Below are 27,106 nucleotides of genomic sequence, written 5' to 3'. Positions count from 1 at the left end.
TATATATGTGTGTGTATATATATATATATATAATATAAATATATTAGTCTATAATTGATTCAATATCTTCCCAAAATGTCAAGAGAATTTCAATCTGATTATCTCTGTAGCTCTTCCAAAGAGTCTAAGCTACACTTCCACTAACAAATGATGCCTGATGGGTGGGGTCTAGATGTACACTAACTCAAGGCTTCCAAACTTTCCTATGTTTTCTATGTACCTTTGAGGTATGTTTTCAATTTGTCAAATCCTTGTAATGTTTCCAAAATATGTATTATATTTAAAGAACCATGAAAGAGAGACATTGAGGATATAAACTACTTGAGACACTAAAGAGAAACTGTTCTTTGGTTGCTGTTCACATCCCTAGGGAATCATTATGTAATGTTTCAGGGATATAAAAAGAATCATTCAGCCTTGTGACCTTGGGCAATGTTCTTTCCCTCTTTGGGCATGAATTCCTTCCACAGAATAAGAGGTAGGCTACATGACCTGAAAGGCCCACTCAGGTGCTGATACTCTAATCATACTAAGCCTGCAATTCACATGATGACCAATTTCCAACTTATCACTTCTGTTTCTTCTAAAGCTTTTCCCAATACACACATTTAAAATTGATTAGAAATTTTAGTTCCAGACATTAAGGTAATTTAATTTCATAACTCCACATAGTATCATATTTGGATAGTTTTGCATCCTATGTAAAATTTCCTAAAGAAGTAATTTGTAAAGCCCCTATCACCAGAAATATTGCTGCCCCTAAAATTCCTTCCCCTATCTATGTAAGATCTTGGGCATCAAAGTGCTACGTAGGTACTAAGTTCATTTGATTTCTTTGTGACTATCCTTCCCCTTTGTACTCCCCATATTCTACCTATATTGCAACAAGAGTAACCTATTATTCAAATAAGGCATTCACTTTCAACATTCTTAGACTTTCTCATTTCTGTTATTGATGCACCCTGAATCCCATGATCTCCCATGTTATGGATTCAACTGTGTCTCCCAAAAGTATGTGTCAACTTGGCTGGACCATGGTTCTCAGCATTATAGGATTAACGTCCATTTTGTGATCTGATGTAATTATCATGTATGCTGTAAATCCTCATCTCTATGATGTTAATGAGGCAGGATTAGAGGCAGTTATTTTAATAAGGCAGGATACAATCTATAGGATTAGGCTATATCTTGAGTCAATCTCTTTTGAGTTATAAAAGGGATTAAATAAGCTACCAGAGATCAGAAAGACCTGTTGTTGTTAGGTGCCAACTAGTCGGCTGCAACTCATAGGGACCCTAGGCACAACAGAACAAAACACTGCTTGGTCCTGTGCCACCCTCATAATCCTTGCTATGCTTGAGCCCATCCTTGCAAACACTGTGTCATTACATCTTGTTGAGGTTCTTCCCTTTTTTACTGACCCTCTGCCAAGCATGATATCCTTCTCCATGGACTGGCCCCTTCTGACAACATGACCAAAGTAAGTGAGACTGAGTCTGGTCATTCTTGCTTCTAAGGAGCATTCCAGCTGCATTTCTCCCAGGACAGATTTGTTCATTCTTCTGGCAGCCCATTGTATTTTCAGTACCCTTCACTGATACCACATTTCAAAGACATCAACTCTTCTTGGGTCTTCCTTATTCACTCTTCAACTTTCACATGCACAAAAGGTGACTTAAAAAACCACGGCTTAGGTTAGGCACACCTTAATCTTCAAAGTGATATCTTTGCTCCTCAACACTTTTAGAGGTCTTTGGCAGGAGATGTGCCCAATGTAACACAATGTCTGATTTCTTGACAGCTGCTTCCATGGGTGTTGACTGTACATGCAAGTAAAATAAAATCCCTGACAACTTCAATCTTTTCTCCATTTATCATAATGTTACTTATTGATCTACTTATGAGAATTTACATTTTCTTCATGTTGAGGTATAATCCATACTGAAGACTATAGTCTTTGATCTTCATCAGTAAATGCTTCAAGTCATATTCACTTTCAACAAGCAAGGTTATGTCATCTGGCTATTGCAGGTTGATAGTGATTCTTCCTCCAGTCCTGATGCCATGTTCTTCATAAATTCTATCTCCTCAGTTTATTTGCTCAGCATACAGATTGAATAAGTATGGTGTAAGGATTCAACCCTGACACACTCCCTTCCTGATTTTCAACCATGCAATACTTCCTTGTTCTTTTCAAACAACAGCCTCTTGGTCTATATATAGGTTCCTCATGAGTACAATTAAATGTTCTGGAATTCTCATTCTTTGTGATGTGATCCACAATTTGCTATGATCCACACAGTCAAATGCTTCTGCACAGTCAATTAAACACAAGTAAACATCTCTCTGGTACTCTTTGCTTTCAATCAAAATCCATTTTTCATTAACAATGATATTGCTGTACAACATCCTCTACTGAATCTAGTTTGAATTTCTAGAAATTCCTTGTCAGAATACTGCAACTATTTATTAATTATCTTCAGCAAAATCTTATTGCATGTGATTATTGATATCAATATTATTGATATTACTGATATCAATATATATTACTGTTCAATAATTTCCACATTCTGCTGTTGGATCACCTTTCTTTGGAATGGGCACAAATATCTTTCAGTAGGTTGGCCAGATAGCTATCTTCCACATTTCTTGACATAAACGAGTAAGTGCCTCCAGCGCTGCATCCATTTGCTGAAACATCTCAATGGGTATTCGTCAATTCCTGGAGCCATGTTTTTCCCCAATGCCTTCAGTGCAGCTCGGACTTCCTCCTTGATATGCTACCTCCTGAAATTGTTGAAGGTTGACCAATTCTTTCAGTGACTCTGAATTCCTTCCATCTTCTTTTGATGCTTCCTGTATTCAACATTTTGCCCATAAAATCCATCAGTATTACAACTCAATGCTTGAATTTTTTCTTAAGTTCCTTCAACTTGAGAAATGCTGGGCATGTTTTTCCCTTTTTGTTTCCTAATGCAGGCCTTTGCACATTACATTATAATATTTTCCTTTCTCTTCTCAAGCCACCCTTTGATATGTTCTCTTCAGCTCTTCTTTTCCATCCTATCTTCCATTAGCTGTAGCTATTCTAAGTTCAAGAGCAAGTTTCAGAGTCTCTTCTGACATCCATTTTGGTCTTTCCTTCCTTTATTGTCTTTTTAATGACCTTTTTCTTTCTTTATGTATGATGTTCTTGATGTTTTACTACAACTCATCTAATCTTTGGCTACTGAGGTTCAATGAATCAAATTTCTTCAGATGGTCTCGGCATTCAGGTAGGATATAATCAAGGTCATATTTTGGGTCACATGGACTTGTTTTAATTTTCTTCAGTTTCAACTTGAACTTTTATATGAGCAATTGGTGATCTCTTCCACAGTCCCCTCCTGGCCTTGATTTGACTGATGATATTGAACTTCTTCAGGAGCTCTGGTAGCATAGTGGCTAAGGCACTTGACTGCTAACCAGAAGGCTAATGGTTCAAACCCACTGGCCACTCCTCGGAAGGAAGATGGGGCAATCTACTTCCGTAGTGATACTGCCTCAGAAACCAAAGGAGGGGTCGCTATGGGTCGGGTCCCACTCGATGGCACATAACAACAACAACAACAACATTGAACTTCTTCACCACTTCCTTCCACAGATGTAGTCAATCTGATTCTTGTGTATTGTATTTGGTGAGGTGCACGTGTATAGCCACCATTTATGTTGGTGAAAAGGGCATTTGCAATGAATAAGTAATTGGTCTTGCAAAAGTCTACCAAATGATACCATCTCTGGCATCATTATGGGCTCAAGTATAGCAGGGATTGTGGGGCTGGGGCGGGATCGGGCAGTGTTTCGTTCTGCTGTGCATGGGGTCACTATGAGTCGGAAATGACTCGACGGCACTTAACAACAACTGGCATCATTTCTCTCACCAAGGCCCTATTTTGCAACTATCTATAATGCTTCTTCATTTCCAACTTTCACTTTCCAATCACCAGTAGTAATCAATAAATCTTAATTGCATATCTGCTCAATTGTAGACTGCAGAATAGGTTAAAATCTTTAATTTCAGTACCAGTAGTATTAACTGGTCTTCCTTATAAGCAAGCATATGGATATTAATCCTATCACTGACAGCACTCCACTTCAGGATAGACCTTGAAATGTCCTTTTCAATGTTGAATGCAATACTATCCTTCTTCAATTTGTCACTCCCACCACAGTTGATCACATGGTTTTCTGATCCAAAATGGCAAATAGTCCATTTCTGCTCACTAATACCTAGGATATCAATCTTTATACATTCACTTCATTTTTGACAACTTTCAATTTTTCTAGATCAATAACCTCATACATTCCACATTCTGATTATTAATGAATGTTTACAGCAGTTTCTTCCCATTGTGAGTGATGCCCTATCAGCAAATGAAGGTCCTGAATGTTTTACTCTACTCATGTCATTAAGGTTGATCTACTTTGAGGAGGCAGCTCTTCCCTAGTCATAATTTCCATGATTTCTAACCTTAGGAGCTCATTTTCCAGCACTAAATCAGACAATGTTTCACTGGTAGTCATAAGATTTTCAGTGGCTGGTTTTTCAGAAGTGGATTCTTCTTCCCTGTCTGTTTCAGTCTGGAAGCTCCACTGAAATCTGTCCACTATGGATCCAGCTGGTATTTGAAATACAAATGGCATAGCCTCCATCCTCACAGCAACATGAAGCCAACACAGTACAGCAAACTGTGTGTGGCAGAGAGACCTACTACCACCAAAAAAGAAGAGCCAGTAGTGAAGCACATCCTTTGGACACATGGTCCCTGTGCTGAGAATCTCCTAGACACAGGGAAAGATTGATGACAAGGAGCTTCCCCAAGAGCCAACAGAAAGTCTTCCTCTAGAGCTTGCACCCTAAATTTAGATTTCTAGCCTCCTTAATTGTGAGAGAATTAATTTGATTTCTTAAAGTCATCCACTTATGGTATTTCTGTTATAGCAGCACTAGATAACGAAGATATCCCCATTATATATGCAAAGGTATAGGTCTGAAGTGAATTCAAATGCTACCTACTCTGTGTAGTTCTCCATGCCACTTCCCTAAAAAAGTATAATGTACAATGTTGATATTCCTATTTTTTTAATCTCCAAACAACTTCAACACCTGGTCAATCACATGCTGACTTACAGTAGCACACTGAGTCTTTCTTTTGTGTCCCTTTGAATTGTTTATATCCTTGTCTCTTCTGTAAGACTGGGAATTTCTCTAGAGGAAGGAGGTGCTGGGACTGACCTTTATAGTAAAATCTCAAAGTTAGTTGAATGAATAAATGAATGAATAGAAATAAGTCACATTTTCCAAATAAAAATATAAATAAGGGAATAGAACTAAAATTGGGAAATTTGGGAGTGGGAGATGCTCCTTCCGAAAAAAGAGGAAAATGTCAGTAAAAGCTATTTTCAAGAGCTCTGTTCTTTGCCAGAGTTGTTATATGAAGGGAGTTCCTCTTGACCTCTTACTGAACAAAAACTTGATGTATATGGTCATTTTACCCTAAAGCCATAAGTCAAAACACCCTTAAAAAGGTGATTCATAGATGGATTTGGGAAAGTACACAACACATGCCTGAATAATGAGAAATCATAGTCCTACTAGCCTACAAGTAGTCAGGTGACTCAACAAGTTTTGAAATTTACTTTGGCTCAAACATGGAAACATCAAAGTTGTGTATTAACAGTCTACATATCTAGGACTTTTCAAGTACCTTTTAATCAGAACCCTACACAGTCAGCTACAGGCATCATGTTCTCTTAGCACATATTTTTAAATATTTGTTAATATTTTAAGTGTGTGATTATTGTTCTCATAGCATATAATTATGTTAACCAATAAATACTAACATGTCTAATACCATTCTAGTAGAGTGAAAATAATTCAAAACCATGAGCTGGTTCTCCCCATTAACTCCAAACCAAAAAAAACCAAACTCACTGCAGTTATGGGTATAATCTGACCCATACCGACCCCTCCTTGGGTCAAGGTAGTATCACTACAGAAGTAGATTGCTCAATCTTCCTTCCGTGGAATGGCTGGTGGGTTTGAACCAACCACCTGAGTTACCAGTCAAATGCCATTAGGCACTATGCCACCAGTGCTCCATTGACTCTAGCTTCCCTAAATTAGGACAATTATAATATGTTAGAATGTATCACCCTTTAATTCTTGAATAGGACAGGCATACTGAAAGAAGACTTAACCATAATTCTGGAATTCCTCTACTTAAGAGTCATTATAATTAACTTTTTAATCTTCTGAATGCTTTTCTTCTTATGGACAAGCCATACTCTAGGGACACTATTACTCGTATGGCCATTGATGAAAACAAAAAAACCCTGAAAGAAGGATACAAGGAAAATATAACCACAGGGAGGACATGGGAAGACAGCTGTCATATTATGGAGATTGTAATCAATGTCATGAAACAAAATGTGTATGAACTGTTACATGGAAAATGAATTTGCTCTGTAAACTTTAACCTGAATCCTAATTTTTAAAAAAAAGAAAGAAAGAAAAAGGAAGCAAACAAACAAATAAAATACCTTGACATCCTTAGCCTCATTTTGCAACTTAAAATCAGAGTCCTAAATTCAAGGTATAACTGTATTTACACGGTAGGCATATGAACAGGGACAAGTCACTTACTATAAGGTTTTTGTTACTTCATCCATAAACTAAGCACATAGTTTATATCTTAGAGTTGTGTAGATATATAAGTGAGAATATACGTGAAAATGCTTCACAACCAATAACGTACAGTCCGAATATTCATGATTATGAGTTTGTGTGAACAGTAAGATTGTTCATGCAAAAAAATGCAGCTGTTGAATAAACCCATTAAAATTGCATGGTTTATGGGAGGCATGTGTAGACACATCCTAAAATAATGAAGTCTATGTTAAGCAAAACCTTACAGTAGAATCTTCTCAGTACATACTGGGGTATAAGAATGTATGCAGTAAAAAAACAAGATTAAACAGAAAGCCTGTAAAGAAAAGGACATAAAAATATTTAGACATAAGATGGCTGAGTCCAATGGCAAAGTCAATGGCTTTGCTGTCCTGAGAAATTGAACAGTAAGGTACATGGTTAGGTAGAAATGGAAATTTATTAACATCAAACAATAGTCAGAAAGTAAAGTAAGCAATTCTAAGGGGGATTATTTCTCTGGCTTGGGTCTACCCTCCTCTGCCTTATGCTAGAGTTGGACCTGTTTATTTCTCTTTTCAAAATGAATTTTAGCTTTCCTTCCATTATCTACAAAAGATAGATCAAAATCTTGATCTGGCATTCAAACTTGCCCAGAGGCTAGCAGTAGGATACCTTCTTATTTTTACAGCTCACTACAGTCTTTCATGGCCTCCTCTTCAGCCACCAATCAGCTTACTGTTCTCAGAACACAGCCTGGCCCTTCCTGCTCCACAGATCAGGCTGTTCTCCTCTCCAGTCTCTAACAAGACAATACCACTCATGAATGCAACAGTCAAGAAATCAAATGGTATATGACCCTGGACAAATCTGCTACAAATAACCTCTCTTAAGTTTTAAAAAGCAAATACGTTACTCTGATGACTAAGATATGCCTGGCCCAAGCCATGTTTTGGTCTTTTTTTTTTTAAATTAATTACCACATATGAATACAAAAGCTGTACAATCGAAAAGAAAGACAGAAGATTCATTCCACTTGGGGCATTGGTGAAGAATGCTGGCTATATTGTGAAGTACAAGAAGAATGAAAAAATGAGTCTTAGAAGAAATGCAATCAAAATGGTCCTCAGAAGAGAGGATGTTAAAACTTCGGTTCACTTACTTTTGACATATTATCAGGCAAGATCAGTTGTTAGAAAGGGACATCATGTTTGGTAAAGTAGCAGGTCATCAAAACTACAGCAAATCCTCAATGATGGACTGAAATATAGCCATAACAATTGATTCAAACTTGCCAATGGTTGTGAAGATAGCACAGGATCAGGCAATACTTTGTTCTGTTTCCCATAAGACTGCCATGAATTGCAGGTGATTAGACAGCAACAAACAACAACCACCCCAGCTAAAAATGCAAGTCTTCTGATAAACCTTCTCAGATTCTGCCACCACCAAAAGAATGCATCCCTCTGTTCACTGGGATTGTACAATATCTGCCATAGTTTACCTTACAATATTATAGGTTCCTGCAAGATGGTAACTGGGTCCCATTGTTCTCCCTTTCAACCATCCATTTCTCTTATTGTAACAATTCCCTCTAAGAACCACAGTGCTTGTTATATACCAGCAGCTCAGTACATATTTACACAGTTAAATGCATTTCTACTACTGACAGGTCTTATGGACCCAAGAGCAAAGACAACTAAGGAAGAGCTGAGCTCTAGGATGTTTTGTCTTGTGTACCATAGAATTGACAGTCTTACTGCATGTCTAGAAAAAGTAACGGGGACATCATAAAAGAAGTAAGCACCATAGATGTATGTGTAGATAAGTGTTGAAATACTGGCATTTCAGACTGGCAACAGAGAAACAGGGCTATTTTTTTTTAAATTTGTGAAAGGAACCACTGTTAATATAGGAGCTGCCTCTTGAGAACTAGAACAAGACTCAGAGTGCCATACTCACCATCACTTAAGGCAAGCTAATGTCACACAAGAGTCAAACAACAATACAGCAGTAATAGCATTCACCCAAGGACTGAATCTACAGTTTTTCTAGCTGTCGTCTGTGAACTTGGAAGCCCTGAAACTGATCTGCCGTTCACATTCTCAAGACCCCAGTGAGGCAAGGAATGATTACCTAGCAAAGGAAGATCAGCTTTCAAAATGCAGATAATAAACTAAGAAGCAGAAAAACACTCAAGCTCTGAAGGAAGCAAAGAAATGAAAGAAACACCGTTAACAGGGCATCATTTACACTTACAAAACACAGATTAATTGCTATCACCAAAGTCTGCTGAAACGGATATATTCAGTCTGAAGGTGCTAGTAAAAATTATTTACAACTTTCGGAAAGTAAAGTAATAAAAATGGTCATACTCTTCCACATAGAAATAATATTAGGAATCTGAGACAAAGAACGAAATCTAAAGAAAATATATGTGAACATGTTCCTTGCAGCATTTGTTACAACAACAAACTGAAAATAATCTCAATATCTAACAAAATAAGGAATTTCTTTACAAAAGTTACAGTACTCCCCCTCACCTTTAACCTTACTTAAGCACGCTACATCATAGTTTAAAAGACTACAATAACATATAACAAAATATATATATATATATATATATATTCTAGGCAAAACTAGAAAAAGGTAAGGTAATGGAACAAGAGATTTACTTTTTCATAACATTGTTGTATAATGTTGATTTATTTTTTAAAAAAGTACTACAAAATCAATTTAAGAAGTGTCTGCCTGTTAACTAACACATGTTGATATTAATTAAAACTTACCTTAGACCACTGGCTCAGAGAAGAAAGAGAAAGAATTAGAGGTAGAAAAAGAAGTCTGTTCTTTCAGATGGGAGTGGAATGTGGCTGGAGATGTGGAGAGACTTAAAGGGAAGCACTCACCTGAGGAGGCCGAGGCTTATAGGGAGAGCTGCACTCCAGATCAGCCAGAATACTGGTCAAAGAGTCAATCTCTGCATCCAGGCTGGAGCGTCTTTCCTCAAGGGTCTTGCCTCCAGGATTTCCCTGCTAGAAACAACATATACACCTTAAAGAAGAGAATTTTCTATTTCTATTATGATTTCAAATTTCTCAAGTTATACTGGGGCTTTGATTACACTTTTCTGCACTTTATCTCTTTAGCTTCTCTTCAGTCTCTGAGAGGTAGAGTGGAGTTGGGTTGTCCCTTTCACCACATACAAAAACTGAAGTAGATATGGGATGGCTTTCCTATAGTTACACACTTATTTAGAGGCTCTTCAGATGAGTATAGGAGTGAAAGAATATATATGTCTCAGTCTCTGCACTTGAGCATAGATCCAACCCGGGCAGAATTATAAATTCCTTGATGTCAGAAGCCATTGCACAGAATGGTAGCATCTTAGCTGGAGCAGGAAGGGGGAGAGGAAGAGGAATCAGTGCTTAAAGTCATGAGATCATGAGCAAGCTGGATGATCAGTGGGTATTGGGCACGTATGTACTTTGCTTTCATGACAGACCAACATTAATACTTGTTTTCAGTAACCAAAAGTAATCTGAAGAGGATTTTCACTTTCACACACACACAAAAAAAGGGCAAATAACGTTCAGCATTTCTTTTGCAGTGAGCTGTTGAAGAGGCAGCACACACCCCAAGTGAGAGTGATGTCACAAACTCCTTCCCCTAGAAGTACACTATGTGTTTATGTAGGCTGTCTATCTTGTCATTCTTACTTGTACTATATGTTAGTATTATTTTAGGGTTTAGTGTTATTTGGTATGATTTGTAGGTTATTTTTTGGGGTCTGGGAAAGCTAAAAAATTTTTCACATATAAATGAATGGTAATTGTTTCTTAACTTTACACCATTTCTGCTTAAGAATGGTTTCACAGGAATATCCTACTTTAAGATAGTGTGGTGGGGGGAGACCTGTGTGTGTGTAGTGGGGGTCAGGGAAACAAGTCACAGCCCATCCACCAGAAAAGTGGACTAGAATAAGACTGCTCCGGGTTCTGGCCTAGGCACTGCTGAGAGGGCATTTGTTAGTGATCACAGATTATGAACTTGGGAGTCAATAGGTTTTCTTCAGAAATTCTTGTGCTATTAAAGGACAAGCATCTACCTGAGCTCTGAATCTATAAGGGGACAATCAAAGGTATGATACTGCCAAGAGAGCATTCCCAAGAGTAGTAGAGATGCTTGGGAAAAACAAGCAAGCCAATAGTTTGCCCAGGGATCAATGAAAAGAGATTTAAAATGAGGTGATCCTAGGATTGACAAGGAAGGTAAGGTTAGACGATCACCTAAGATGACAATAACTATTATGTGAGTGGGATAGGGTTGTCTTTTAAGACTCCATCAAGAGACCAAAGTATATTTTGAGTAATACCTGATAGGAATAAATACCTCTATGAACAACAAAACATAAGGTACCCTGACTGAGGAGAGTTAAATCTTACAGCCCTCTAAGTAAATCTATCCTTATAGGGAATACGGTACATCTTCTTCCAATGATAACATCATAGCAGTGCCAATTAAAACACACACACACACACACACATACATACATATATTCCACACAAACAAACACACCCCAGTATCTTAAGCCACTTAAGTCTTGGGAATTATTTAAGTCTCTGCATAAATATCCTACTGAGATCTGGCATATCAGTCAGTCTTCTGTGAATTTAACCACCATAAGTTAATATCAACTGATAATATCAACTGTCTATGAAGGTGTGGCCCAGCCCTTTGGAGACAAACAAAATCACTGCCACCTGCCCCAGTAGGCAGTTGGCATCTTTGTTGATTATCTCTCTTTAAGTACAAGTAACTTTTATCAGATTATTGCAAGCAGCCGTCTCATGACTTTCTTGTTATGGACATTGTTTATGACTTCTCTATTTCATTCTCTATCCACTCACTCTGTTTCTTCCTTTCTTTTTCGCCTCGCACCAGCTATCACCATGTATCATTATCTGACATGTTTGTCTCTTTATGTCAGTCTCCCCAGTTGAGAATATAACCTTCCTGAGAGCAAGAACATTATCTGATTTGCTCCTCACAGTACTTTCAGGGCCTGACCCATAGGTAAGTGCTCAATAAATATTTTTCAGTAAATAAATGAATAAATGATGACACTGTATCTGTTTTGCCCAGTGACCTTTCCTGCATCAACATCTTTTGGGTAAAAACAGCTAGAGGCCTACAAAACCAACAGCAAATGCTCCATACATGGCATGAAAGGAAGCCAAAAAAGGCTCTGATGTGTGTATCTGTGTGAGTGTGTGCATGTAGATGTATGTGTGCACATTCAAGCTACATAAGCTAGATCTGCACTTTGACCTTACAAAAAACAGGAGATTGTTCCCAGCTCCCTTGTCACAGCAAAAGATGTAAAAATAGTGTATGACTAGTGTAATTTCTCAGAGCCTGAATCTCAAGCTTGACAAAACCCTCTAAGGCTAATGGGTCTTTGCCCTAGGAACAGATGTTTTCAAGACAGTAATCCCTCTATCAGAGGTGATCGCATTTTCATCCTGCAGAGCAATAATAAATATGAACGATTGTGGTATTATATCCAAGCAAAATAAATCCACTTAACATTTAAAACTCAAGTGAGCATTCTGAGTGATGGGCCACCTGGTACAATAACAAGGAAAGGTAGATTGTCATTGTTACGAAGGCAACTGAGAACCACCTGCACTCAATTCTCTTGCATGCACACACAAAATATTATAATAATCTCAGATTTGGTAAGTGTATTTCCAAATACTCATAGACATCACAATTTACTGGGAAGGGCAGCAGACCTAAATTGGAAAAGGAAGTCTGGTTAAATTGTTCTCTGGGCCATAGTTTCCTCATCTATAAAATGATAACACAACCGACTCTACCTAAGCCAGAGGGTTGTTACAAGACGCAGATAAGATAATGGATGAGAAAGTGCTTTGTAAACTATACAACACTATAATTATGATGATTTCCACAAATAGCATTAATTATATCAGCCAGTAACTATAAATTATTATGAATAATACAGCTATTGCTAATTATTCTTCTTATTAAGAGAGGCATCGTTCATTAAGTATTCCCTTGGGGCATCAGTAAAGAGACAAGATTTGATCAAGTTTTTAACGTCTGTACTGCGCTATAGCAGAAAGCACATCAACTACCCATGCTCTAAATTACTGTAATACTAACCACAAAGACACAAAGTTACAGAATTATCTTGAGCTACACAATGAAATAGGCAATTATGGTGTGCAACCAGCCTATGCATGTAAGACTTCACTTGGTATCTAGCCTCTTATTCTTGCTGCCTTCTGTCTTGAGACTGCTTTCGATTTCAACTTTCTCATCTTACGTGACATATTTAACAAATTCCAGCCTAATGCTGTAGGATTCTGCACCAAGACCCTTTGCTGCCCAATGACCCTATGGTAACAGCTTTGCTTCTACCTTTCAGTCGTCATTGTGGATGAAAATAGGCTCTGTCTCTATCTCACATCTCCATTTAATGTCAATAACTTAAGTTCTGCCTAAGTCCCACTGGCATTCCTTCTCATAGTACTTTTAGCTACTCTCTCAGTACCTTGAGGCTCAGGGACAATCTTGCTACTCTTAACACCTTATATTAGAAGTTCTCCTCAAGTGACGTCCTGTCACCAGCTAACAAATTCCCAAGGATTCAACAATATGCCTGATCCTTAATTCCCCATCAATGTAGCTTTGCAAGTCATTGATGGTCATACAACCTGCCCAAGGATAAATAACATTAAGGACAATTCTTTTGACCCTTGACCTAATGCCTTTCCTAGATAGTTCATGATAGCAATTCACTAACAATCCCTACCCTACTCAACCATAACTGGAGGAATGCCATTTTTTCAGCCTGAGCCGGGGGAAAAAAAAAAAATCAAGTCTGAGAGAAGAATGTATTTTATTTCAGAAATCCATTCAAGGAACTAGGAAGAGACTGGGAAGAATGTATGAGTGGAAGAAAAAAACAAATGAAAGGGGAAGTAAGTATTGCTCTGGTCAGCACAGTGGGAAACTAGTCTCCATGCTCCTGGCAGCCCTTGGAGGAGTCTTATGAAATGTGCCGCAGATTTTCCCATCTGAGAGATGGAAGAGCAGAGGCTCCATTTCTCCACTGGCTTGGGGTTGCCCCATAAGGTTTTAAACACTCTTATCCTTGCCCTAGTAGCATAGTGCCTAAGGCACTTGACTGCTAACCAGAAGGCTGGCAGTTCAAACCCACCAGCCACTCCTCAGAAGGAAGATGGGGCAATCTACTTCCGTAGTGATACTGCCTTGTAAACCCAAGGAGGGGTCACTATGAGTCGGGTCCGACTCGACGGTACATAACAACAACAACAACATCCTTGCCCTAAGACATACAGTTATGGAAAGGAAGCTCCAGGATAGAAAGTAAGAGAAACGTATTGTAGCAGAGGCATAATTGGCATAACTGGTTGCTATACAGGGATATAACGGTGGGGTGAGGGGGTGAGGCCTGGAGTGCAAGAGATATCCAATAAATCCAGTGACAGAGTTCTTTCACTAATAGCCACATGAATAAACCATTCATAATATATTCTATATTAATTTTTTATTCATTTAACAAATTATCTATGATAAGAACCTACCAACTCCTTTTAAGGCTTATTATAATTTGGAAAAAGTAACCAGTAGAATGACAAAGGGATGATTCTCCCATTGGAAGTACATGGGAAGAGAACTAAAAGCAAGAGCACAGAACCAGAGCATACAATATGTGAGGAAAATAAAATCAGGCCATTCCAAGAGTCTGACTTTAGATGGATCCCGTTTTAGCTCAAAATATTGTTACTTCACTAACAACAAAAGGTAGACAAAAAGTACTAGTAGAATTAAAAACAAGCTATGAAAGGGCATTTATTTACTTATTCATTCTTTATATTCAAATTCTTTATTAAAAATAAATAAATACACCTACAGAAAACTTAAACGAGTAGTAAAATTTATACCACCTATCCACCGAGACTCATCAATTGCCAGCATTTTGCCACACTTGCTCTTGGTCTATATAAATTCTACTTGTTGCAGTTGAAGCATCTGGAAGAAATTTGCAGAAACATCACCTTCAATACTTCAGCTTAAATCTCCTAAAATCTCTGAACTTCTTCAATATCATCATTATCAGCATTTAAGATGTGTGAAATGTTACCAATGTTCTGAGCAATTATCTCTTTCTCTGTTGATTCATTTCCATTCAGAATACAATCAAAGATCACACTTTTTGCATTGACATGTTTTGTAGTCTTTTTAAACCTAAAACAGGCCACCAGGCTATTTTCATCTTTCAGTTTCATTGAGGCAGATATTTCAATTAAAAAAAAAAAAAGTTCATCAATCCACCTTTGTCTGATGGTTTCTATGCAAGAGTCAGAGGGAAAAATTCAGGCAAGAATATTACATATGTGATGGTGTGTTCTTCCCACTGCATCATACCAGGAGGCACATGGTGTTTGTCTATTTGATGTTTGGTGATGCCAAGTTTGATTAAGATAGTATCCACCAGATTTCCCCATTAGAAAAGTATCTTTTTAATGAATAAATCATCTATGAAGTGAGACTCTGCTAATATCCCGCTCTTTAAGAATCTTTCACCCAACGGATTTAGGATATATATACATGATCCTTACCTGGACTGATTTATTGCGCTGCTGACTGCAGTACAGGGGGCACAATCATTCTTATTGAAGAGGGCTGCTGTTTAGCATGCTAACAATTTCCTTGGTAACTACTCATTTTACTTTTGTGGTAGGGAGCAGAAAGATTTTTAGTCCAGGAATAAATGTTAAACCTTCTGCTATGAAAACAACATCAGGCACCTAATGATCAAACCAACACTTAAAAAGGGAGGTCTTGTTCAGGCTATTAAGGAAAATAAAAGATCAAGGGTAATGGCCTAGTTAATTAAATCAAGAGTCAGTCTCTGCCCTAGGAAATTTTCATCCTAGAGTTAGAACAAATGCCCAGTGTCACACTCGAAATGTACATGACCCTGACCTAATCTTCATTCACTATCAGAATCTCATAGCCAAGTAGTAATATTGACACATCACAGAATGGGGAATACTGATGTGCCAAAATTTTCATTAGACTACTCAGTAACATACCCGAGAAAGAAACTGAATAATCAGAGAAGATCTTGATCTTACATGTACTAAACCAGTGATTTGGGTTTCACAAAGCCCAAGACATTCCTTAGAACTGACCGCATGAGGAACCATAAGGGGCTGCCAGCCCCTCCTCAAGCCTGGAGTTCCTTTTATGATTCATTAGGGGCAAGGGGGCGGTGAGTTAGGAAAACCTAGGATGCTAGTGATACAAAACTGGATATTATTTTTACATATAATTGTGGTTTTCTTTTCAGTAGTCTAATTTAAGCATTTATAATATATCATGAATTCCAGTTCATTTTCCCCCTAATATAGTCAGTAAAGTTCATGATTTCCTTATTTCTAATATCAGTGAAAAAAACAGTGATTACAGAAGAGATGAAAAAAAAAAGTATATTTTCTCTAAACAGCAAAACTACTTATCTATCTATCTATTATTTATCTATTATCATTGTATTATTGACAATGCTGAGGATATAATCAATTTTGTTTGTTTGTGGTAACACAAAAAAAGAATAGTGGTAAAAGTTCCTGAGTCAGATTTTAGAGGTTTGAAACCTGGATCTGCCATTTGTCAGCTTTATGACCTTAAGCAATTTACCTAAATTCTCTGGGTCTTAGTTCCTCATGCAGTTGCTGTAAGGATTAAACGAGCTCATACATACATATCAAATGGTGTTCACATTATAACTATTCAATAAATGTTAGCTACTGAATTATTAACTTCCACAGTCTCAAAATACACACTTTGGTTGACATAGTCAGTCAATCCAGTTTGTAACTTTCAAAAGTATTTTGACTGAAAGTAAAAATCAGCTGCTGGGGGCTTCAACAGATGGGACTCCTGTGCTTCTTGGTGTCAGGAATTAATTCTGAAGCACATATTCCCGGATCAGTGGTTCTCAAACTTCAGCCTGTATAGAGTCACCTGGATAGCCTGTTGTAAGAGACTCCTGGGCACCACCCCTGGAGTTTCTGGTTTGTAGGTCTAGGAAGGCCAGAGAATCTACATTTCTAACAAATTCTCAGGCGGTGCTAATGTTGTTAACCTCAGGCCCACACAGAGAGAACCACTGTTCCGTGTGCATTTCTAGCACAAGGATAATTTCAAACAGTAGGTATATTTGTGTGTGTCTGTGTGTGTGTGTAGTAATAAAGACACTATATTTTTCTTTTTAAAAAAAGCCTTTGTTATATGGTTAATGCTACTGTGAAAATACCAATACCCAAACCCACTGCTCTTGAGTCAATTCTAACTCATAACGACCCTATGTTGTTGTTATGTTGTTATTTGCCATCGAGTCGGCCCCAACTCATAGCGACCCCTCCTTGGGTTTCCGAGGCAGTTATCACTACGGAAGTAGGATTGCCCAACCTTCCTTCCGAGGAGTGGCTGGTGGGTTTGAACCGCCAGCCTCCTGGTTAGCAGTCAAGTGCCTTAGGCACTATGCTACCATAGGCTTTCCAAGGCTGTAAATCTTTATGAAAGCAGATTGACACATCTTTCTCTTGTGGAGCAACCAGTGAGTTCACACTGCCAACTGTTTGATTGATAGCTAAGTGAGTTAACCACCCTGCCACCAGAGTTCCTGAAAATACCTACAGAATCCAAATAGTATGTAAGAGAGATCTGGGTAAAAATTTAAATGGAGACAATGACATCACTATTTAATATAATCCCCAGTGCTATATTATAGTATGAACAGCTTCATCACACTGACTCAGGTACCAAACTCACTGTCGTCGAGTCATATCTGACCCATAGCAACCCCTCCTTGCGTTTCTGAGTAGATATCACTATGGAAGTAGATTGACCAGTCTTCTTTCTGAGAAGTGGCTGGTGGATTTGAACCGCCAGTCTTCTGTTTAGCAGTCAAATGCCTTAGGCACCACACCACCAGAGCTCCCTCAGGTAGTATAAAAGAGAGACAAATAGGTTTTGGTATTGAGAATTACAGCATGTATAGCCCATTTTAACTAACAGAAATGTTAACTTTAATGAGTGAGACCCAAAATGTTGGAAATTAAAAGAAAAAAATACCTTAGTTCATGTTGGATTGTGAAACCTCACTCCCACCCGTTTAGTTGAAATGCCTGCCTTTCCAAAAACGTACTTATCTTTCATCAAATGTCCCCTCCTCCATGAAGACATTACTGATTAAGTCGTAACTGTTAACTCAGCTGATTTGATAACTGTCTCCTCTTTGTCTATTCTCTATGATAGCAATGTTCATAGCATAACTCGCATTGCTGATTTGTGTGAATAGGTTTTCTCCTACACTGCTCTATGAAATTTCTGTGTTAAGCATCATGCTGTTTAAAGAAGGCACAATCCCCAACCTCAAGGAGTTCAGAGTCTACTTGATAATAATCCTAGTGAGATGCAACACACTGTGTCCTTTGGGAAACCATGTGAAGAAATCAGGAATATTTTAAAAACAAAATAAATCCCTTTACTGAGAAATGCAATATCTAATGGCTGACAGAAATACAATTCAACTTTTCCAATGTGCAAAACCAGGCCAAAACTCATGTAATTATTATTTAAGAAGATTCGTCTACTTTACAGGTAAACCAAATCTACTACTATTGAGTCGATTCCAACTCTATAGGACAAAGTAAAACTATCCTATAGAGTTTCCAAGATGGTAAATCTTTACAGAAGTAGGCTACCTCATCCTTCTCCGCAGAGTGGCTGATAGAGTCAAATCAATAACTGAATGTTTTAGCTGCTATACCACCAGAGATCCTTCTATAGATAAAGAGCAATGGAAAACAAAACAAAAAACTAACCTCACTGTTGTTGAGTTTGTCCCAGCTCATAGTAACCCCTCCTTGGGTTTCTGGGCAGAGTCTCTATGGAAGTAGATTGCCCAGTCTTCCTTCCAAAGAGGGGCTGGTGGGTCCTCAAAAAGCCACCTTCAGAATAAACACTATAGCATTTATAATAAAGCAAACATTTTCACCATTCAAAGTAGAACAGCTAGCTGCTTGACAACTGGAAACATGGCAGTGAATACACAAAGAATGAGGTAGGAACAGAAAACAGAGTCTTTCATGGTTCTAGAATACTTGAAACCAAAAACATCAAGATAAAACATAAGTAGTACTGTTGTTATTGTTGCTGTTAAGTAGTACTAAGCTTGATAAATGCTTCAATTTTCATTTTTTTCCTTTACATTTCCTATCACCTCATCCTTTCCAGCCAAGAATTGATACTGTTTGCCCAACATACATCTCCTTTAAAGGGACCACTCCACTCACGCCCTTGTTGACAAAAAAGCCATGCTTCAGACCATGTGACTCTATTTCAATATACTGCAGCCCACAGAGCCGAGAGTGGGCACCTGACCAGAGGTCCCTAAACTGGTCAGGGAGCCTGACCTATGGCCTGTGTCCAAAAGATGAGCTAGGCAAATAAACCTCCTCCTTTTATAAATCTCCAATAAGAAAACAGCAAATAACACTGCCAGGAGGATGAGCTATGGCCATAATAAGCCAAAAGGATGCCTTTCATTGGAGAGGGGAGAACAATAGACATACAAATAAGAGAAGCAGAAAACATTAAAACAAATCTACTTAACTATATTTAAATATCAGAGTTCTTTCACCCATATTCATTGCAGTACTATTTACAATAGCCAAAAGATGGAAACAACCTAGGTGCCCATCAACAGGAGAATGAAACTACGGTATATACACACAATGGAATATCGTGCAACCCTTAAGATTAACGTAGAATCTGTCAAACGTTGAATAACGTGGATGAACTTGGAGGACATTATGCTGAGCGAAATAAGTCAATCACAAACCAAAAACCAAGCCAAACGCACTGCTGTTGAGTTGGATAGTGACCCCTCCTTGAGTTTCCAAGGCAGTATCACTACGGAAGTAGATTGCCCAACCTTCCTTCCAAGGAGTGGTTGGTAGATTTGAACTACCAGCCTTCTGGTTAGCAGTAAAATGCCTTAGGCACTATACCAATCACAGAAGGACAAAACTGTATTCGTCCATTATTATAAAGAGTCAAGGAAAGGTTTATATATGGAAGGAAATTTTCTTTGTTGGTTACCAGGGGTGCGAGGGAAATGGAGGGAACACTGTCAGATAGGTAGAGACAAGGATTGATTTGGGAGAAGAGAAGGGCAATATACCAAATGTGAGTGATTAACACAGTGTCACTGAGGAAGAGGAAGACTTAGGAGAGGTTCATGGGAGGTATAGACAACAAAGATGAACACTTCTACACATACAGTGAAGACAAACATTTACATATGGGTGGATAGATGGGTGGACAGGCTGAAGTATTAGGTATGTCTATGCAGAGGAAAGTGAGCCCAAGACCATGTATAGGGTTGGCAGACAATGTTTCAGTGTATTCAGACAGTATATTTGTATGTGTTGTAAGAATTCCCAGGTATATAGTAAAGCTGACAAGGGACAAAGTTGCAGTCACTTCTTGGCCACAGCCAGCTACCCAGAGGGAGCAAGTGGTTGGACCTGTGGGCTCAAGACCACAGTCCCAGGGGACATCAAGTTCAATTGGCATCGTATACAAAAACATTGTTCCACATCTTCATTTGGCAAGTAGTGACTGAGATCTTAAAAGCTTGCAAGTGACCATGGGTGCTTGCAACAATGGGTCTCTCCTCATCCAGAGCATCCAGAGCAGAGAAGAATGAAGAAAACCAAAGACACATGAAACAATAAGTCCAATTAGTCCTCAGCTTGTACAACTATGAGACCAGAAGAACTAGATGGTGCCCGGCTACCAATGTCAACCATTCAGAGGGGGATCTATGTAGGGAGATCCTGGATAGACGGAGAGCACAATGTGGAACAAAAGTCAAAATCATTAAAAAAAAAAAAAAAAGGACCTGGTTTGCTGGTGTGATGGAGCGTCATGGAACCACTGAGATATGGCCCCTAGGTGCCCTTCAGGTCTGGAATTGAACCCACTCCTATGGCTTCCAACCAAACAAAAGATAGGCATATGAGCTGAACATTCACATTGTTGTTGTTGTTGTTGTTATTTGCCATTGAGTCGGCCACGACGCATAGCGACCCCTCCTTGGGTTTCTGAGGCAGTATCACTACAGAAGTAGGAATGCCCAACCTTCCTTCTGAGGAGTGGCTGATGGGTTTGAACCGCCAGCCTTCTGGTTAGCAGTCAAGTGCCTTAGGCACTATGCTACCAGAGCTCCACATTAGGTAGATATATTCCTTGGAGAGATCAATCATGGGAGAATAGAAGGGCTGTGTATGCACAGGGAGACAGCTCAGTGGGCAGGAGTGCATGGGAGGGAAGGACACAGAGAAGAGGTAACCATGGGGAGAATGTGAGAGGGGAGCTGTTTCATTGTGGGAAATTGCAGACAATGTCATGAGACAAAGTGTATGTGAGCTGCTGTATGGAAAGTGAATTTGCTCTGTAAACTTCCACCCAAATCACAATAAAAATTTTTTAAAAAATCAGATTTCCTTGATCAATACACCAGTAAAAAACGCATAAACCCAACTTTCCCATAATAGAATGTTTGTCATTCCTTTAACAGATTTGCATATATTTCTCTCCTACTTTTCCCATAAAAATTTTGTAAATATTATTTTCTTAAATTGTAAACTATATGCTTCTTAGCTTTGGTATTTAGAGAAATGCGTAAGACAATATTGTTGTTACTGCTTTTAGGTGCTGTCGAATCAAGTCATACTTTTCAACCAAATACAAACAGAACAAAATCATGTATGGTTTCTTTTTCATTTTCCTATGAGTTATCTTTACAACAACCAATACACAATTATGTAATTTTTCAAATATTTTTTGATTCTTATGAAATAATTATTGACTCTAAAAAATGAAAATAAACTAATTAAAAAATAAAGAAACTGCATTCTATGAGGTAAAAAAAGAGAGAGAGAGAAGCAGAGGATAAATGGAAGATGAGGAAGGGAGAGAGCAAAAGGAGTAAGAGAAAAACAGAGACGGCAAGAGTATAACCACAGATCTGTTCCACTCATAGAGCCTTACGATAAACCACAAATTTATAAAGAGATAATCTGAGGGGTATCTGTTCCAATGAATGGGTCTTACTGAAGTGGGCAGCATAAGACCCACTCAATTACCGGGCTTAGCGGGAAAACCAGATTTACTCGTGACTTCAAACAGTCATTTTTTGCTCTCTGGAATTCAACATTTACCTTTATCAAATGAGGTGTATGAACCTTCCAGGCTTTTTTTTTTTTTTTTAAGCTCTCATATCATCTGAGTCTATAATGCCATTACACAACTTGTCTGTATTGTCTTTGCTACCTTTTACAACTAGATCCAGACTCACCAGAGTTAGGCCAGCATGACTGTCTTTAAGTTAACTCAGTTTTAAGTAAGAGCAGGGACATGGTTAAAGGAGTGTATTTGAGCATACACAGGCAGCCTAAACATTCACTGCTCTACTGAGATAATAAAACGAAACAAGCAAACAAAGCCCTTCCTTCACTTTTCACTATACTTACCTACCCATTGAATTATTTCCACTTAATTCTAATCCTTATAAGATAAAAACATTGATAACATACTCACCAGCCACTCCTCGAAAGGAAGGTTGGGCAATCTACTTCCGTAGTGATGCTGCCTCGGAAACCCAAGGAGGGGTCGCTATGAGTCAGGGCCAACTTGATGGCACATAACAACAACAACAACTCTAAAAGTAGCTCCTCATGATTAAAATAAAGATCAATTTGCATGAGAATGTTATTTTATAACACAGGAAAATATATGTACTGCCTATCTAACTACACATAAAATAAGAGCCATAAGAATAACTATGATAACCCATCCAAGATGCAACTATTGGGCTGTACTCATCCAGGACAAAAGAGAAAGAAGGAAACCAAGGAAACTCAGAAAAGAAAGTAGTTTACAGGACTAATAGTCTACACAAACCACAGCATCATCTGATCATCTGCTCTGAGACCAGAAGGCTAGATGGTGCCTGGCCACCACTACTGACCATTCTGATCAGGGCCACGAGAGATACATCCTTGATTAAACAGGGAATAATATGGAACAAAACTCACATTCTTAAAACGTCTAGACATTCTGGACCAGTTGAGTCTAGAGGATACAGCAAAACTATCTCCTTGCTCTTTACACTTTAAATAGGAATTATCTCTTTTTTTAAAAAAAAATATATATATATATTATTTTTATTTTAAGAGCTTATTTTACATTCAACATTACATGTACATTTAGTTTCATTCCCCAATCACCAAGCCCAACCTTAACCCAGTCTCTTCCCCTCCCTACCCTGCAACCCTCCCCCTGTGCCCCTCATAAAAATAGGAATTATCTCTTGAGGTCACCTGTTAGCTAAATAACAGGTTGGCTCATAAAATAAAGAGTATCAACCATGAGTAATTAGCTCCTTTGAAATATCTCTTCGATATGAGACCAAATGGTTAAAGATTTCTCTAAAGCAAAAGTGAGAAAGTTAGGGGGCGGGGAAATTAAGAGTACTAGACATGGTGCTACCAGAAGAGAATAAATGAGAATGATAATATGTTGTGAAATATGTACCCAAGGCATTTGACTGCTAACCAGAAGGCTGGTGGTTCAAACCCAACAGCCACTCCTCAGAAGGAAGACTGGGCAATCTACTTCCATAGAGATACCACCGAGGAAATCCAAGGAGGGGTTGCTATGAGTCAGAATCAACTCAATGGCAGTGAGGTTTTTTTTTTTTTTTTTTTTTTAAATCACTGAATAATTGGCACAAATTGTTAAATGGGAATATAATTTGCTGTGTAAATTTTCACCTTATGCACACTAAAATATTATTAAAAAATAAAAAGAATCATGGTTCCATGATAAGATTAATTACCTGAAAACCAAAGACAATATTTGACATCTCTTTTTTAAGCAGCAGAATCCTCTGGTGAAAATAAAACTATACAAGGAAACCTGTTATTTCAAATGGATAGAAAAAGAGCAATTCTGCTTCAAGCAAAAGCAGGGGAGGCCTAGAATCCAACCACTGGGTCTTTCACTATCACTTTGAGCAATGTCTTCTAAAGCACTTCTATAAAATAAATCCACTGTCATTGAGTCAATTGCAACTCATAGTGACCCTACAGGATGGAGTAGAACTGTTCTACAGGGTTTTCAAGGCTCTACATCTTTATGGAAGCTGACTGCCTCATCTTTCTCCCATAGAGCTGCTGACGGAGTTGGGTTCAAACTGCCAACCTTTTGGTTAGCAGCCAGAGTTTGACAACGACTAGTGCAGATTACCAAAGTAAGCTATAGATGAAGAAATAGAGTCCTTGAAAACCACCTTGCCAGGCAGTAGCCTACACACACCATTTACCAAAAACAATACTAAAGTCAGCTGTGTGTGTTTGCATGTGTGTTTGTGTGTGTGCATAACTAAAGTATCTATAAAAAAATCCATGTGACGATCTGGAATCAAAGTAATTTTCTCTGGAATACTTTTCATGGTATAATCAACATGAAATAATACAAATAGCAGACAGAAGTTTTAAAAACAAAAGAATAAATAGTCCAGTTTATTATTTTGGGGTAAAGAAACAATAATGACTTAAATCTATGAGTTAAATAGAATTACTAAATTTTTTTTTTTTTAATTTTACCACTACAGCATGCAATAGAAGATGGAATATATCAAGTGTTTTTGTTACTGATTTTGTTTTAAAGCCTCATGGAAGATAGCTTTTATTTTTCTATTACGAAAATATATATAGCAAAACAAATGCCATTTTACCTTTTTTACATATATACATTTTACGTGACATTAATTACATTTACCATGCTGTGCAACCACTGTCAGTATCTATTTGCAAAATTTTCATCACCCTTAACAGAAACCCAATGTCCCTTAAGCACTAACTCCCTATTTCCCCATCCTACCCACTCCTAATAACCACAGTTAACTTTGGTTTCTGTGCATTTACATATTCTAAATATCCCATTAAATGGGATCATACAACATGTGTCCTTTTGTGTTTAACATATTTCATTAATCACAACGTGGAAGATAGTTTTCTCATTTTGTATTTGGGTAATTCAGAATTAATGAGATGGGGCAATATAAATTTCAAAGGCCACATTCTCCCATTCCACAATAATATGATAGAAGCAAATGTTTAAAAACTTAAAAATTTGATGTTATCTCTACATATTGGCTCATCATATTCAATCCTTTTTTCCTCAAATCCTTTCATGACCTATTTAAATGTTAACAAAATTGGAAACGAAGAAAAAGTGTTCAGTTCCCATGCCATGTATTCCATGTCATGTAGCTAGAGCAACAAAGCAAAGGGACCTGCTATTGAAGTGGTTAAATAGTGAGAAATCTTTTTATTAAACATTTTGGTTCGGCTCCTATGTACTAAGTGCTATTGATCAGGATATGCAGATAAAGAATGTTTGGGATAGTGGAAGAAAATTGAGCATAGATGATTAGCACAGAAAAGGAAATTCAGACTCTTTCCAACATCTTCAGTGAAGGGTAGTTTACCCAAAGAGAGTAATTTAGTAAGGGAGCTGAAATAGGAGTAAAACCGCAATACCTTACATGTTTAACATCTTCTACCTGCCACTCCTCGGAAGGAAGGTTGGGCAATCTACTTCCATAGTGATACTGCCTCAGAAACCCAAGGAGGGGTTGCTATGAGTCGGTCCAATTCAACGGCACATAACAACAACAACCAAGGTGATATTTCATTCATTATTTTAAATGATCTTCTTAAGAACCTACAAAATAGCAAGACACTTTCTCTTGCCCCACCTTCCAGAGGAGAAAACTTGGTGCAAAAGTGGAGTGTTTGCACTGCCCAAGGACTTCTAGGCTCACTGGTGGGACAAGATCAAGCAAAATGGGAAAGAAAGAGTCCACCCATTATGCAATACTGGCACCTAAGTGCCAAGTGCTATAGAAATTCCAAGAAGGAAACATTGCGAATTACAGACATCAGAAATAGGAGGAAGTCCAGACAGCATCTGTTAAGATCCCATGATTAAACCAAAAAGGAAACAAAGGCCCAGAATGCTTAAGTGATTTACTAATCATCAAGCAGCCAAATGACAATGCTGGGGTGTTGGAACCAGACTCAATGCTTCTTTAGTCCCAATCCTACCACTCAAAGCGTGCAGGCAAGACAAAGAAAACAGGATTGTTGTTTTCTCCTAAGTAACTTACAAGTGTCCTAATGTCACAATATAACTCTAACTATTTAGAAATGTGGACCCAGAAAAGTGACAGCTATTGATGCAACCACAGAACCCCCTTTAGTGAACAAAGAGGAAAAAGTGTAGGGAGGGGGGAATGGAGAAGCACTTGGCTAGGCATTTTGTCCTGGCTCTGCCATAATTTAGCAGGGTTCAACTTCTATGTGTTATATCTTGGGCAATCATTGTCCCTTTACGTGTTTTCAACAACAAAATGAGGAGTTTGGATCTAATGTCTAAGTTTTCTTCCATTTTAATAAAAATTCTGTAATTCTAACACATTCACGTAAATGCAAAATATCTGATTTTATACAGAATTTACCAATTTTTGGAGGACCAGGCAGTGATCTGTTCTGTTGGACAAAGGGTCACTATCAGTGGAAACCGACTCAATGGCATCTAACAACAACATTTTTTGGGGGGCGGGGATACTGTTATTTTTTTCCCTACTTATAGCCACTTAAGGGAGCTCTGGTAGCATAGTGGCTAAGGCACTTGACTGCTAACCAGAAGACTGGCGGTTCAAACCCACCAGCCACTCCTCGGAAGGAAGATGAGGCAATCTACTTCTGTAGTGATACTGCCTCGGAAACCCAAGGAGGGGTCGCTATGAGTCGGGTCCGACTCGACGGCACACAACAACAACAACAACAAATAGCCACTTAAGGAGTTCTGGTAGCACAGTGCCTAAGGCATCTGACTCCTAGCCAGAAGGCTGGCAGTTCAAACCCACCAGCCACTCCATGGAAGAAAGACTGGGCAATCTACTTCCGTAAAGATTTACTTGCCTTGGAAACCTAGCAGGGGTTTTTATGAGTTGGAATCGACTTGATGGCAGTGTTTTTTTTTTTTTTTTTTTTTTAAGCCACTTACTGGAACAACATTACTCTGTTTCTATTTAGTGCAGGTGCTTTTCTGATAGTTGAAAATGCAGAAGACATAGAGTAGATGCTAACAAGATATAATCTGAAATACCCATTTCAAAAACAGGGTCACTGATAACAACTGTATAGAGGATGC

The 27,106-nt window shown here is 38.2% G+C and overlaps 1 protein-coding gene across 1 annotated transcript in view; it reads right to left on the bottom strand.

The window, feature by feature from the left end:
* LOC103192915 (LIM domain containing preferred translocation partner in lipoma) overlaps positions 1–27,106 on the bottom strand; it is a 637,368-nt gene that overhangs the window by 477,870 nt on the left and 132,392 nt on the right. The window contains exon 3 of the mRNA XM_042780290.1: positions 9,598–9,723. Coding sequence (XP_042636224.1) covers positions 9,598–9,723 — 126 coding nt within the window. The remainder of the gene's footprint in view (positions 1–9,597; positions 9,724–27,106) is intronic.

Source organism: Orycteropus afer, unplaced genomic scaffold (genome assembly GCF_000298275.1).
Source record: "Orycteropus afer afer isolate SDZICR_OR568_19922 unplaced genomic scaffold, OryAfe1.0 scaffold00032, whole genome shotgun sequence".
Lineage (NCBI taxonomy): Eukaryota > Metazoa > Chordata > Mammalia > Tubulidentata > Orycteropodidae > Orycteropus > Orycteropus afer.
Note: the sequence above shows the minus strand (reverse complement) of the source record. Positions and strands in the feature narration are given on the sequence as shown.